This window comes from Malus domestica, chromosome 10 (genome assembly GCF_042453785.1).
Source record: "Malus domestica chromosome 10, GDT2T_hap1".
Classification (NCBI taxonomy): Eukaryota; Viridiplantae; Streptophyta; class Magnoliopsida; order Rosales; family Rosaceae; genus Malus; species Malus domestica.
In genome coordinates this window covers 19,054,347-19,067,954 of record NC_091670.1, presented here as the reverse complement: position 1 = coordinate 19,067,954, position 13,608 = coordinate 19,054,347, and the positions used below count along the sequence as shown (strand labels likewise).

Here is a 13,608-nt window from a genome sequence, read left to right as displayed (position 1 = left end):
AACTTATATAGAATAATAATACAAAACTATATATTTAATATAGAATATATTGTATATATTAATATGGCTATTGTATTTTATAATAAATCTTTTAGTAATTAAACTTTAAAATTATCAAATTAATTTTTTTCTTAACGGGTCAAAACGGGTCACCCACGTGTTACCCACATGTATACCCGTTAAGAACCCGTTAATAACGGGTTCTCAACGGGTTACCCGATAATGACCCGATAAGTTATCATGTTGATCCGAAACCCGTTATTTTCGTGTCGTGTCAGAAACTGTCAAGTTTACACATAGGGACACTGCAAAAGCAAGGAATAAACACCCCACCAGAATGATGTAATTTATTTTTCTTATCTTTTGCAGACATCTGTATAAACCCCATCAGAGGGTAAAAAAAAAAAAAAAAAGGGAAGCCCAAAATAATGGGCTGGAATACTATGTGGAGGGAGAAGGCCCATATGACCAAAAGAGCCAGACCCTCTATTATCACCCACTAGGTGATCAAAAGGACGTCCACTACTACAAAAAATTATTCGGCAGTCTGCCGCAATTATCACCAACCAGGTGATCAAAAGTACGCCCAGTACTCCAAAATTATTCGGCATCATGCCGCTATTATCACCAGCCAGGTGATCAAAAGTACGTCCAATACTCCAAAATTATACATGAGCAACACTCAGGTCAATCATACATAAACATTTCATGAGCATCACTCATGTCAATCATACATAAACATTCATGACCATCATTCATGTCAACATCCATGTCAATCAACATAAACATTCATGAACATCACTCATGTCAATCAGCTTCAAAAGCTTCATTTACAGAGCTCTAGCTTCGAAAGCTTCATTTACAGAGTTCTAGCTTCAAAAGCTTCATTTACAAAAGCTCTAGCTTCAAAAGCTTCATTTACAGAACTCTAGCTTCAAAAACTTCATTTACAAAAGCTCCAGCTTCAAAAGCTTCATTTACAGAGCTCGAGCTTCAAAAGCTTCATTTACAAAAGCTCGAGCTTCAAAAGCTTCATTTACAGAGCTCCAGCTTCAAAAGCTTCATTTACAAAAGCTCTAGCTTCAAAAGCTTCATTTACAGAGCTCCACCTTCAAAAGCTTCATTTACAAAGCTTTAGCTTCAAAAACTTCACTTGTAAAGCTTCACTTACAAAGTTTCAGTGCAGGGTATACAAATACCGCCTCCGAACAACCACCATTTCGGCCCATACATGGATTCAATTTGAAGTATCCAGCCAACAGACTCTATTTACCGAATACTTGGGGGACTACATTATGTACCATATATTGGGCCTTAACTGGACCTCATAAAAAATACTTACATTATGTACCATATATTGGACCGTAACTGGACCTCATAAAAAATACTTGGGGGACTTAGCCCATTATTTATGTATTGAGGAACGAGCTCTTATTCTATAAAAGAGACTCCCTCACCATCATTAGAAAGTATTGCCGCCTACTGAGCAACTGCCTCGCCGCGAGCATCAACTCTAACCCATCATTTATGTATTTAGGAGTGAGCCCTTATTCTATAAAAATGACTCCCTCACCTTCAACGCCACAAGCCGAGCCAACCAAGGCAACATAAGCCACAAACCGAGCAGCCTTGCAACATGTGCTACTTCTAGTTGAGCATCATTCCAGATTAAGCACCGCCTCATATCGAGCATCAGTTCAAGACGACATCTAGTTACTTCGGCCCACATATGGACTGAATTTCAAGTTTCCAGCCAAAAGACTCTCTTGACTGAAGACTTGGGGGACTACTGTTTATACCATACTTAGGGCCTCCGTATTTAGATCTTGTATAAATACTCGGAGGACTCAAATGTAATTATGTAATAAAAGAAGGGGCAAATATGTAATAAGTGATGAGCCCTTATTCTGTAAAATGACTCCTCACTCTTCTCATTAAGGGATGCCAATTCTGAGGCCATACCCTCAACCTCTCAGAGCTCTCATCCTCACAGAAAAGCTCTATCTCTCCCTCACAATCCTCTCAGAGAAATACAATAATCAATGTGGACGTAGCCCGAACATTGGGGTGAACCACGATACATCTTGTGTTATTTACATTTCTTGCAGATTCACGGTCGGATTTACGTTGTTCCAAGACCCCTCAGGTTTTGTGCATCAACATTTAGCGCCGTCTGTGGGAAACGACACGAAAAGCTATGTCGGTTTTCTCTCAATTTTTCACCTCCGCCGTGAATCTGCAAAACCTAGAAGACAACCAAAACTCTCTCGACCTCTCTCTTGCTTCTGATCTCTTTCACCTCTACAAAAAAAACTAAGAACACCACTCTCTCTCTCTCTAAAAATCCCAAATACTTAGAAAAGCCCATCTCTCTAAAAACCCAAAATTTCCAGAAAACAGAGCTTATTCCAAAATCCCAATTACAGAGAGGCACAGACTGCTAGCACCAAACCTCATCTAAACCATCCCCAGTTCCTTCACCAGTCGAAGTCCAGTGCGTAAAATGCCACTCCTGCGGGTTCACAGAGGATTACACCCCAGCCTACATCTCCCGCGTCCGAGACTGCTACCAGGGCCATTGTATTTGCGGGCTCTGCATCGAGGCGGTGAAAGATGAACTGGTGTGATCAGATAGGCTTATCTCCACAGAGGAAGCCCTGAACCGCCGCATCAACTTCTACAAAAAGTTCTGGTTGCAGAAAGAAACAAAGCACCCCATCTTTACCATGGGTCGGATTTTCCAACGAAGCTTGGATTCCCCAAGAGCCCTGAAGTCAAATTCTGGTAGTAACCTCGGAGAAGTTGAAAGGGTTTGCTGGCCGCCGCTTATTCGATCGAGAAGTTGCTTCCCTTCTCTGTCTAGGTGAAAATGGTAAAAAACAGAGGATTAAAAGCAGATCCAGCCTATGATTTCAAAGTGAAAGGTTTTCCTTTCCAGAAATCTTGCACCGTCTACAAAGGCAATGAGATAGTTACTCAGACGAGGGATTGTTAAATAGACGAACATCATCTCCGCTTCTTCCTGAAATTATCCCTTCATCTACGTTGCTCAGTACGCGACCGCCGCCGTCGTCGAGCCCTAAACGGTTTCAGCGTCTCCAAAGAGTAAGGAATCTGGGAAGGAAAAAATCACCGACGGTGAGGAGCCCATCGTCAAGAGCACAACGTCCTCTCCTTCGCCTATAAGGACGTCATCGGCGCCCGCTGTGCCTCCTGGTGTATCGTCTCCTCCATCGAGCAGAAAGAGGAAAACCGCAGCAACATCGACCGATGATCGCCAATGGCTGACATATTAGATTCTGTATTCCATGATTACTCTGATTGAACTCACCTTTGCCAAAGTCATCCTCCTCCTCCTCACATGAAGATGGCGATTGAGATGGGTTCGTATTTCCAATTCCAACCTATCATTGTTCATGTTTTTGTCAATCCCGTTGTGTTCTACATCCTTAGTGCCGTCATCATCTTCGACAACAATCCATCGGAGAAGAATTGAAAGGTTGGAATCAATCATGAAGTTAGAAAAAGAAAAAGGAAGATGGGCTAAACGTGGATCCACAACGTGCAGGAAAATAAGGAAGAAGATAAGTTCCTATTATCAATTCTATTTTTATTCATTTTGTCTACCAGGTGAAGAGACAGAGAGAGTGCGGTGAAAAAACAAAAGCAAAGTAGAAAAACAAAAGCAAAGCAGAAAGCAAAAGCAAAAAAAGGAAATGGAATTATTCCCTTGTCTGTAATCTGCTAAAAGAAAGAAAAATAAAGAGAAAGCAAAAGGGAGGCACATGAGGACATTGCAAAAGTAAGGAATAAACACCCCACCAGAATGATGTAATTTATTTTTCTTATCTTTCGGAGACATTTGTATAACCTCATCAGAGTGTAATAAAAAAAACCGCAAAGCCCAAAATAAATGGGCTGGAATGTTGTGTGGAGGGCGAAGGCCCATAAGCCCAAAATAGCACCAATAAGTGACCAAAAGTATGTCCAATACTACAAAAAATTATTCGGCACCCTGCTGCTATTATCACCAACCAGGTGACCAAAAGTACGCGAGTACTACAAAAAATTATTCGGCACCCTGCCGCTATTATCACCAACCAGGTGACCAAAAGTACGCCTAGTACTACAAAAAATTATTCGGCACCCCGCCACTATTATCGCTAACCAGGTGATCAAAAGTACGTCCAGTACTCCAAAATTATTCGGCAGCCTGCCGCTATTATCGCCAACCAAGTGATCAAAGTACACCCAATACTTCAAATTATACATAAGCATTACTTATGTCAATCATACATAAACATTCATGAGCATTACTCATATCAATCATACATAAACATTCATGAGCATCACTCATGTCAACATCCATGAGCATCACTCATGTCAATCAACATAAACATTCATGAGCATCACTCATGTCAATCAGCTTCAAAAGCTTCATTTACAAAAGCTCTAGCTTCAAAAGCTTCATTTACAGAGCTCTAGCTTCAAAAGCTTCATTTACAAAAGCTCTAGCTTCAAAAGCTTCATTTACAGAGCTCCAGCTTCAAAGCTTCACTTGCAAAGCTTCACCTATAAAGCTTCAGTGCAGGGTATGCAAATATTGCCTCCGAACAACCAACAGACTCCATTGACCGAAGACTTTGGGGACTACACTATGTACCATATATTGGGCCTCATGAAAAATACTTAGGGGACTCTAGCCCATTATTTATGTATTGAGGAGTGAGCCCTTATTCTATAAAAGGGACTCCATCACCACCATTAAAGAGCATCAACTCTAGCCCATATTTATGTATTGAGGAGCGAGCCCTTATTTTATAAAAGGGACTCCCTCACCATCATTAGAGAGCATCAACTCTAGCCTATTATTCATGTATTGAGGAGCGAGCCCTTATTCTATAAAATGGATTCCCTCACATCATTAAAGAGCATCGCCGCCTACTGAGCAACTGCCTCGCCGTGAGCATCAACTCTAGCCCATATTTATGTATTGATGAGCAATCCCTTATTCTATAAAAGGGACTCCCTCACCTTCAAACACCACAAGCTCAGCCAACCAAGGCAACATAAGCTACAAGCAGAACAGCCTCGCAACATGTGCTACTTCTAGTAAAGCATCATTTCAAATTGGGCACCGCCTCATATCGAGTATCAGTTCTAGACGACATCTAGTTACTTCGGCCCACACATGGACTGAATTTCAAGTCTCCAGCCAAAAGACTCTCTTGACTAAAGACTTGGGGGACTACTATTTATATCATACTTAAGGCCTCCGTATTTAGACCTCGTATAAATACTCGGGGGACTCAAATGTAATTATGTAATAAATGGATGGGCAAATATGTAAAAAGGGGAGGAGCCTTTATTCTATAAAAGGGCATCTTCACCCTCACAAACGAAAGGCCTCCTCACATCCCCTAAGCTTTAAGCTCTCTCAAAGCTCTCACTCTCATATTCAGAGCTCTCTCCCTCAGAAATACAATATCAGTGTGGACGTAGCCCAAACCTTGGGGTGAACCGCGATACATCTTGTGTTATTTACATTTCTTGCAGATTCACGGTCGAATTTATGTTGTTCCAAGACCCCTCCGGTTTTGTGCATCAACAGGGTTGTAATAGACCTCACCACTTACTGAGCAACTGCCTCGCCGAGTATCTTTACTGAAGACTTGGGGGACTACTGTTTATATCATACTTAGGGCCTCCGTATTTAGACCTCGTATAAATACTCGGGGGACTCATATGTAATTATGTAATAAATGGAGGGGCAAATATGTAAAAAGGGATGAGCCCTTATTCTATAAAAGGGCATCCTCACCTTAGGGCCTCCGTATTTAGACCTCGTATAAATACTCGAGGGACTCAAATGTAATTATGTAATAAATGGAGGGGCAAATATGTAAAAAAGGGATGAGCCCTTATTCTATAAAAGGACATCCTCACCCTCACAAACGAAAGGTCTCCTCACATCCCCTAAGATCTAAGCTCTCTCAAAGCTCTCACTCTCATATTCAGAGCTCTCTCTCCCTCAGAAATACAATATCAGTGTGGACGTAGCCCAAACCTTGGGGTGAACCGCGATATATCTTGTGTTATTTACATTTCTTGCAAATTCACGGTAGGATTTACGTTGTTCCAAGACCCCTCCGATTTTGTGCATCAACAGGGTTGTAATAGACCTCAAACCTGAGGGGTTACCATGTAATTTACCCTAAATTTAATTAAGGAGAACTAATTAAAAATAATTTATACTCAAGTCTTGTGGCCATGTGAAAGTTTGGTCGTCAACTTGGTGGTTCACTAAAGTACCAAAAGTAGGCAAGTTGAGTTTATTGAAATTATCTACTATGAAATTTTGTTTTCATATCATAAAGTGCTTGAGAGCCATGATCGTCTTCTTTGTATAGTCTACATAAAGTGCTCTGAAGTCATGATCACCTCTGTTTTGCGGAAGTCGGTGAAAAACTCGCCTAAGCTTCGTTGGGCCATGCCTGGGTGGTTGAGGTGTGCTTCAGCCATTCATTGGGCGTTCTTTTTTTCTTTTTGAGTTGCCTAGATCTGAAATTTTCTGATTGCAGGCTGTCTTTCTTCCCATCGAAGAAGATGAAGAAGTCACAAGGCTTTTTTTTCTTTTTTTTTTTTTTGCTAAGTTTTCCTGTCTTATATATATTTTTTCTCTTTAAAGTTTAAAATAACTCCACTTTGTTGACAATTATTACAATACTATCTTCCTTTATGTTCATTTTTTTTATATCTTAATTTTTGGGAATTATTGTTAGTGCTTCAAAAATCTCATTCTACACTCCTCACATATGCATTTTGGGATGTGATATCCACACACCCCATTTTACTTCTCACACACATTTTTAATTTTCAACCGTCGGATTGGATGAATTGAAGAAGATCAACGGACAGAAATTATTAAGTGATGTGTGAGAAGTAAAATGGGGTATGTGGATAGCACACCCCATGTATTTTTCCTCTCTAATTATACAAAATTTGAAGTGTAAAATGAGATTTTTGAACTGCTAATAACAACTCCTTATTTTTTTTCTCACATACAAGATAGATAAGCATCTTTTAGTTTTAGTTTTTATTATTATTTTTTAAGTTAAAGAAGCATCATGTTAGTGACATGTCATTTAATTTACAAATTTTATCTAAAATTTTGGTCTCCCTAGTATTATCCTATTTTGAAAGGACCAAAAAGACATCCCCTCGCTTGAGGATTTGGATCCCATCAGGATTCTCTTTGTGAGAATCTTATAAATCTTCACATTGTATTCGTTCATCGTACTATTAAAATTATTTTAATTATTTTATTTAAAATTAAACGTAATGATTTCTAACTCAAATGGAAGGATGAGGAGAGTATCCTCAATCTCCTCATCCCTCGTTTGAATTCGAAAACCTCCGGAACAAAACCACCACCGCCGTTTTTCTGTACATTTTCAAACCGCCCTTCCCTCTCTCTTTCTCTCTCATCACTCCACTCTCCATCTCAACACTCTCAAAATTCATAAACCCCAAAACTCATTCCTTCTCTCTCCATCACATTACTCGCACACCCTCCGAACCATCGCGCCATGACAGCTGTGCCTCCGCCGGCGCCAGGCCGAGAGCTCTCCAACCCCCCCACCGACGGCATCTCCAACCTCCGCTTCTCCAACCACAGCGATCACCTGCTCGTCTCCTCTTGGGACAAGGTACGCCCTCGCCTCCTCCTACCTCTCCCCACTTTTCCTCTCTAATCCCTCTCTCTCATTCGCAGACAGTCCGATTGTACGACGCCAGCGCCGATGTGCTGCGTGGAGAATTCATGCACGGCGGTCCCGTACTCGATTGCTGCTTCCACGACGATTCCTCCGGGTTCAGCGCCGGCGCCGACAACACCGTCAGGCGGTAATTAAAATCACAAACCCAAAATCCCTAATTTTTTCTGCTTGGTTGCTCGGAAATTGCTGTAAAAACCCATCTCTTAACTCTGATGCTTTGTGTATCTATGTCAATACCCCAGGTTCGTATTCAGCTCCAGTAAGGAGGACATCTTAGGAAGGCACGACGCGCCAGTGCGTTGCATCGAGTACTCTTATGCAGCAGGTATGATCTTCAAACCATCAATTTTTACATTTGAAATTAGTTCCAATCAAAACTTGAAGAACTTTTCTGAAGAATTTTTTGCCCCAAATCGGTTGATTGATCAGATTTTGTAGCGTGCGTAGTTGTAATAGTTGCTTTATTAGTATGAATGGAGTTTTGACGTTGAATGACTATAAACGACCTTAAATCATGATCTCTGCTATAATTGGTATTTCCGGTAATCACATTTAATTATGTAAGTTTGAAAGCAAAAAAATTTGTTTCCTTATAATGTAAGACTCTGAGTTTGTAACCAATTCTCTTATGTGCAAATAATATCAGGTCAGTTGATCACTGGTAGTTGGGATAAAACAGTGAAGTGTTGGGACCCTAGAGGTGCAAGTGGACAGGAGCAAACCCTTGTTGGGTCATACCCACAACCCGAGCGTGTTTATTCTCTTTCACTTGTAGGAAACCGGTTAGTGGTTGCAACCGCCGGAAGACATGTCAATGTCTATGATCTGAGAAATATGTCCCAGCCTGAGCAACGGAGGGAGTCTTCATTAAAGTACCAAACTCGATGTGTGCGTTGTTATCCTAATGGAACAGGTAACTTTAATAGCTTTTCTGTTTCAGGACACTAAAAAGGTCGTACCCAGTGCACAAGGCTCCCACTTTACGCAGGGTCTGGGAGAGGTGAATGTCGGCTAGCCTTACCCCCATTTTATGGAGAGGCTGCTCCCAAGGCTGTTTCAGGACACTACCTCACAAAAAATTTCTTTCTTGATCTTGGTACTTTGGGTATTGCATTGCTTTGTGGCTAACCATCCCCACTGGTTTTCCTTGCTCACAGAAAAGGGCTTTTTCCGTTTTAGGGAGCCTTTAAAAAAGTATGAGCTACAAAATATAAGTTGTTTGGGGAATGGAATTGATCGATGTTGTTGGTTGTTTCATGTTTGATTCTGTGATCACATTTTGCAGGTTATGCTCTTAGTTCTGTTGAAGGACGGGTTGCAATGGAATTTTTTGATCTTTCGGAGGCTAGTCAAACCAAAAAGTATGTATTCAGCTATCAGTGAGAAATTTTTCTTTACATTGACTGATATTTTCAGTTTCATTGCCTCATATCTTTAGGAATCCTTTAAGATGTACACATCTTTGATGCCACCACCACTAAATAAGTTGTTCTTGATATATGTATGATTCTCTCTTCATAAATGAGGGTGTGGCATCATCATAAAGTGTGCCTCTGTTAGTTCACCAATGTACACTTGTAGGTTTTTCGGTAGAATAACTGCAGCATTCCTCTTATGGTCACACTGATTTGTGGCTGGTCAACTGGTTTGGAGATAGGGCCCTCTCAAGGATACTATTCTTCGCAATGCAAGCATGCATAAATGTAATATCATGCAAACAGCGTCTTCATTCTTAATTTATTAATGGTAATAACCTTTGTGCAGATATGCATTTAAGTGTCATAGAAAATCAGAGGCTGGAAGGGACATTGTGTACCCAGTAAATGCAATTGCATTCCACCCCATGTAAGTTACTTTCTTCCGTTAAAGTTTTGCGTACTAAACTCGTAAACTTTTTATACGTTGATTTATTGATGTCATAAAAAAGATAGATCATGTCTGGTTTCCTGTTGAAAGCATCTTGTAGCAACAATAGTTACATCTGGGAATTTCATAGTAGTCAACTTCGTTCAAGGTTTATTCTCTGGTTGAATGGTTTGGAAAATAAGGATTAGAATTGTTCCTTGTTTATGTGATAGATTATGGCTTGGATTATACTTGATCTATGAGTCGGGATGTAGGTATTTAAAACCTAAATTAAGCTCGAGGGAGGCTTTAGTAATTTCGGATTCACTTACCTCTTGCTTTAATAAAGTTTATCAGAGGAGTTTGAGAATGAGGTTCTTGTACATCATTGACTGTCATGTGGACAAGCTAGAAATTGGTACATACTTTCGCTTGATGATAGTTGGGACTTGTGCATTATCTTATTAGTCCTTTTATGCAATCCAATTGCAGCTATGGTACTTTTGCTACTGGAGGTTGCGATGGCTATGTGAACGTATGGGATGGGAACAACAAGAAGAGGCTGTATCAGGTAATATTTTGCCTTAGGCGACACTGATATATAATTCTCCCATGGAGAAATTACAATTATAACAAATTTTCATTGTGCTCGTCTTTGCCAGTACTCCAAGTACCCAACAAGCATTGCGGCGCTTTCTTTTAGCAGAGATGGCCGCCTATTGGCTGTGGCATCAAGTTACACGTATGAAGAGGGGGATAAACCGTAAGCACATCTCTGTCACTCGCTCCCTCTCCATCACTTTACTCATCTGTCCATCCATTTATGTGTCCATCTAATGTGTCATCTGTTCATCTTGCAGCCACGAGCCAGATGCCATCTTCGTTCGAAGCGTAAATGAGATAGAGGTCAAGCCAAAGCCAAAAGCGTACCCTAATCCGCCAGCGTAAATGAAGTAAAGTATTTTGCCTTTCGTATTAGTTACTCCGGATATGTTTGTTTAATTTGACGATGTAAGGCTCCAAAATATGTAAAGAGGCCATGTGTACCAGTCTTCGGCCATCTTCCGAAACTTCTTCCGCTGTTAGAAACGATGATGCTTTGTAACGCACTTGTTATGATTTCATCTTACATAGAATGCCTCCTTTCCAATCGGTTTTTGAGTTCATTTTTATCTCCTTTTGTTGATTTTCCTTCTGAAAATCCTTCAAGTTTATGTTTTTCTTGCTTAAAAGAAATAGATATATGGTAACCAAATTCTTCCAAAATAACATAGAAATAAAGTGGTTACTTGAAAGTATCGGCATGAATACAGGGTGCATGATACCCAAGGTATTAAATATTGATGATATCGGAAATATCGGTAGTCTGAAAACACGGAAATATCGATGGAAATATCAGGATAATATCGATATCGATAAAAATAATATGGAAACTACGGAAATTGTAAGAAAAACTTGGAAATTTTTATTGAAACTCTGCAGGATGTTTATTAAGTCAATTATCTATTAGTTTATCATAAAAAATTGGAAGGAAATGCATTACATGATGGATTTAACATTATCAAGTTGATTATATAATGAGCTGGCAAACATTGTGAGTATAGAAAATATGTAGTAATTAATTAAAGAAGTTTAAACACACCATAATCATTTATATATAATGAATTAGTACAATATTTTACACTTTATACATTGCATGGTAAGATACATGAGTAACTTAGTACCACATAGAGTTCCTATGAGTTCAAATTTTTCACTATCTTCATCATCTCTATGTGTAGAGTGAGTGTATTGTGAAGAGTAGTTATCAAATGATAAATCCTCAAAATAGTTTTGCATGTAATTGTTAACATGCCACCCATATGGATCCGAGATTGGTTGACCTTGTTCATAAGCAAAATCATTTGAAGATTGAGTCTCGGATTGTTTCCATGAGTCGCTCGATTCCATCCCAACAGGAATGGGATATGAAGGGTAGGGAAATGGTTGGTTATGAGTATAACCATAGTTACTATTTTCCACTCCAACAGAGTCCGAAGTTATAGATAACGAGTCATCTTCTTAACTTGACAAAATCCCCTTGCCTCTTTCTCTACGAGTATAGTCCTTCCTTATGGCACCAATTCCTGGTCCTGCCCGCCTGCTGCCATGGTCCTCATCCTGTGTTGCATGCGTGAAGTTTGCCTCACCAATGAAGAGGCTCATAAATCCGGGAGGTGGTCCAACATAGTTTCCATATCCACCACCACTACCTCCAGCTCCACTATATCCTTCATCATTCCCACCTCCGGTGGTAGGTGAGTCTCCTCCTGATCTTGTACTAGAGCTATCATTAGTATCAGCACGATGTTGTGGTTGTGTAGGATTGGAAGAAGGTGGAATTCCAGTGTTTCTTAGTCTCGGGCGCAAAAGTTCTTCCAAAGAGTCAGCGCTGCTAGATCCCACCTCCTCCGCCAATACTCTTTCTACATTTATCCCTTCATTACGTGCTTCTTCAGCAACTCTAGGAGCTGGGTTACCTTCATCATCATCTAAATGAAGAGGTCTAATCCATTGATAAAGTTGGTTACCCTCTGTATCATCATCTTTAGCAACAATATCAAACACATCTAGTGGGTCACCACGGTCGACATGATCTATTTCTGCTTCCTTATTTCGAATTTGAAGCTTCATGTTGTAGTAGCAATAAACTAATTTTTCCAACCGACTATGAGCCAACCTATTTCTTTGCTTTGTGTGTATGAGTGCAAATGTGCTCCAATTTCTTTCACAAGCAGATGAGGAAGCTGTTTGTGATAATACTTTGATTGCTAACTTTCTCACAGTTGGTGCATCGGTCCCATACATGATCCACCATTCAGCTACAATGAAAAACAATGTTGATAAGCCTAATAACTCCAACAAATTCTATTATAAACTTATCGTGAAATATGTTTACACTCACTAGGAGACATTTTTGTTCGAGCAGCAACTAATGTTGGTTCTCCAAAAGTTCTTCTTGCATCTTTAAACCATGTTAGCTGAATTCAATAAATCGTGTTAATTTAATCCAACAAAGTAATTATTATAATTTAAGTAATTGTGTACCTCATTTCCAAATTTGCCAATTGCTGGTGATGTAGGGTCTAATTTAGAGTATACATTATGTACAACACGTATAAGGGTACCATCATCTCCAACACTGGGTCTGTTTTGGTATTGAGGATTCAAATAATATGTTGTTCAAAGAAACACAAACTATAATAAGAGAAATAATACTTATGCAACTAAAGAAATGAATTGCAAATTATGACATAATTTATACCTGTTGCATGCAAATCGTGGTATAATGTTTTATACCATCGGTCTTCAATTATCTTTATGACCCATCTTGCACCATGTTTTCTTTCCAATTCATCCTTCACTACACGCATAAACTCATATATTGCCCCCATAGTAAGATACACTTCTGTGTCAACGATCCGTAAAACTTTGTAAAGAGGTTTAAACACTTGGCACACATGTTCTGATTGTGTCCAAAAAGCATGATCAAGCACTATACTTTCCACCATAAGACCTGCATTTGAGCGGCTCAAATTGTGGTTGGCCCAATCGTCACTAGTGAATAGTTGCTTCAACCCTGCTTTCTTCTTAAGTAGGCTGTCTAATGCAATATAGTTGGTGGCGAATCGAGTGGTAGCTGGACGAATAATGTCTCCTTTGCAAAATTCACACATTTTTGCCAACAACCAACCGTGATTGTAAATATAATTTGTGATCGTTCTAACTCTTTTTACCACAGTAGCAACATTCTCTCTCTTCCCCATTGCCTCAAACATGAGATCAATACAATGTGCTGCACATGATGTCCAAAACACATTATGATGCTTCATTAACATTTTTCTAGCTTTGACAAATGCAGAACTGTTGTCGGTCACGACTTGGACAACATTATGCTCTCCCACCTCCATGATTACATCCCTCAATAATTTGTAAATATACTTGT

The 13,608-nt window shown here is 39.7% G+C and overlaps 2 protein-coding genes across 2 annotated transcripts; one reads left to right on the top strand and one right to left on the bottom strand.

Annotated features, from left to right (window-relative positions):
• Window positions 1–7,320: 7,320 nt before the first annotated feature.
• Window positions 7,321–10,773, top strand: LOC103445038 (mitotic checkpoint protein BUB3.2). The gene is made up of 9 exons (XM_008384004.4): window positions 7,321–7,709; window positions 7,775–7,905; window positions 8,021–8,103; window positions 8,425–8,691; window positions 9,064–9,139; window positions 9,543–9,623; window positions 10,116–10,194; window positions 10,286–10,386; window positions 10,484–10,773. Exons 1-9 carry the CDS (start codon window positions 7,590–7,592, stop codon window positions 10,569–10,571), a joined length of 1,026 nt encoding a protein of 341 aa, XP_008382226.3. The 5' UTR covers window positions 7,321–7,589; the 3' UTR covers window positions 10,572–10,773.
• A 487-nt stretch (window positions 10,774–11,260) lies between these two features.
• Window positions 11,261–12,637, bottom strand: LOC139188995 (uncharacterized). Its single transcript, XM_070807186.1, has 2 exons — window positions 12,568–12,637; window positions 11,261–12,484 (listed from the first exon to the last, which is right to left on the bottom strand). The coding sequence occupies exons 1-2, from the start codon at window positions 12,575–12,577 to the stop codon at window positions 11,685–11,687; spliced, it is 810 nt and encodes a 269-aa protein (XP_070663287.1). The 5' UTR covers window positions 12,578–12,637; the 3' UTR covers window positions 11,261–11,684.
• Between the last annotated feature and the right edge of the window lie 971 nt (window positions 12,638–13,608).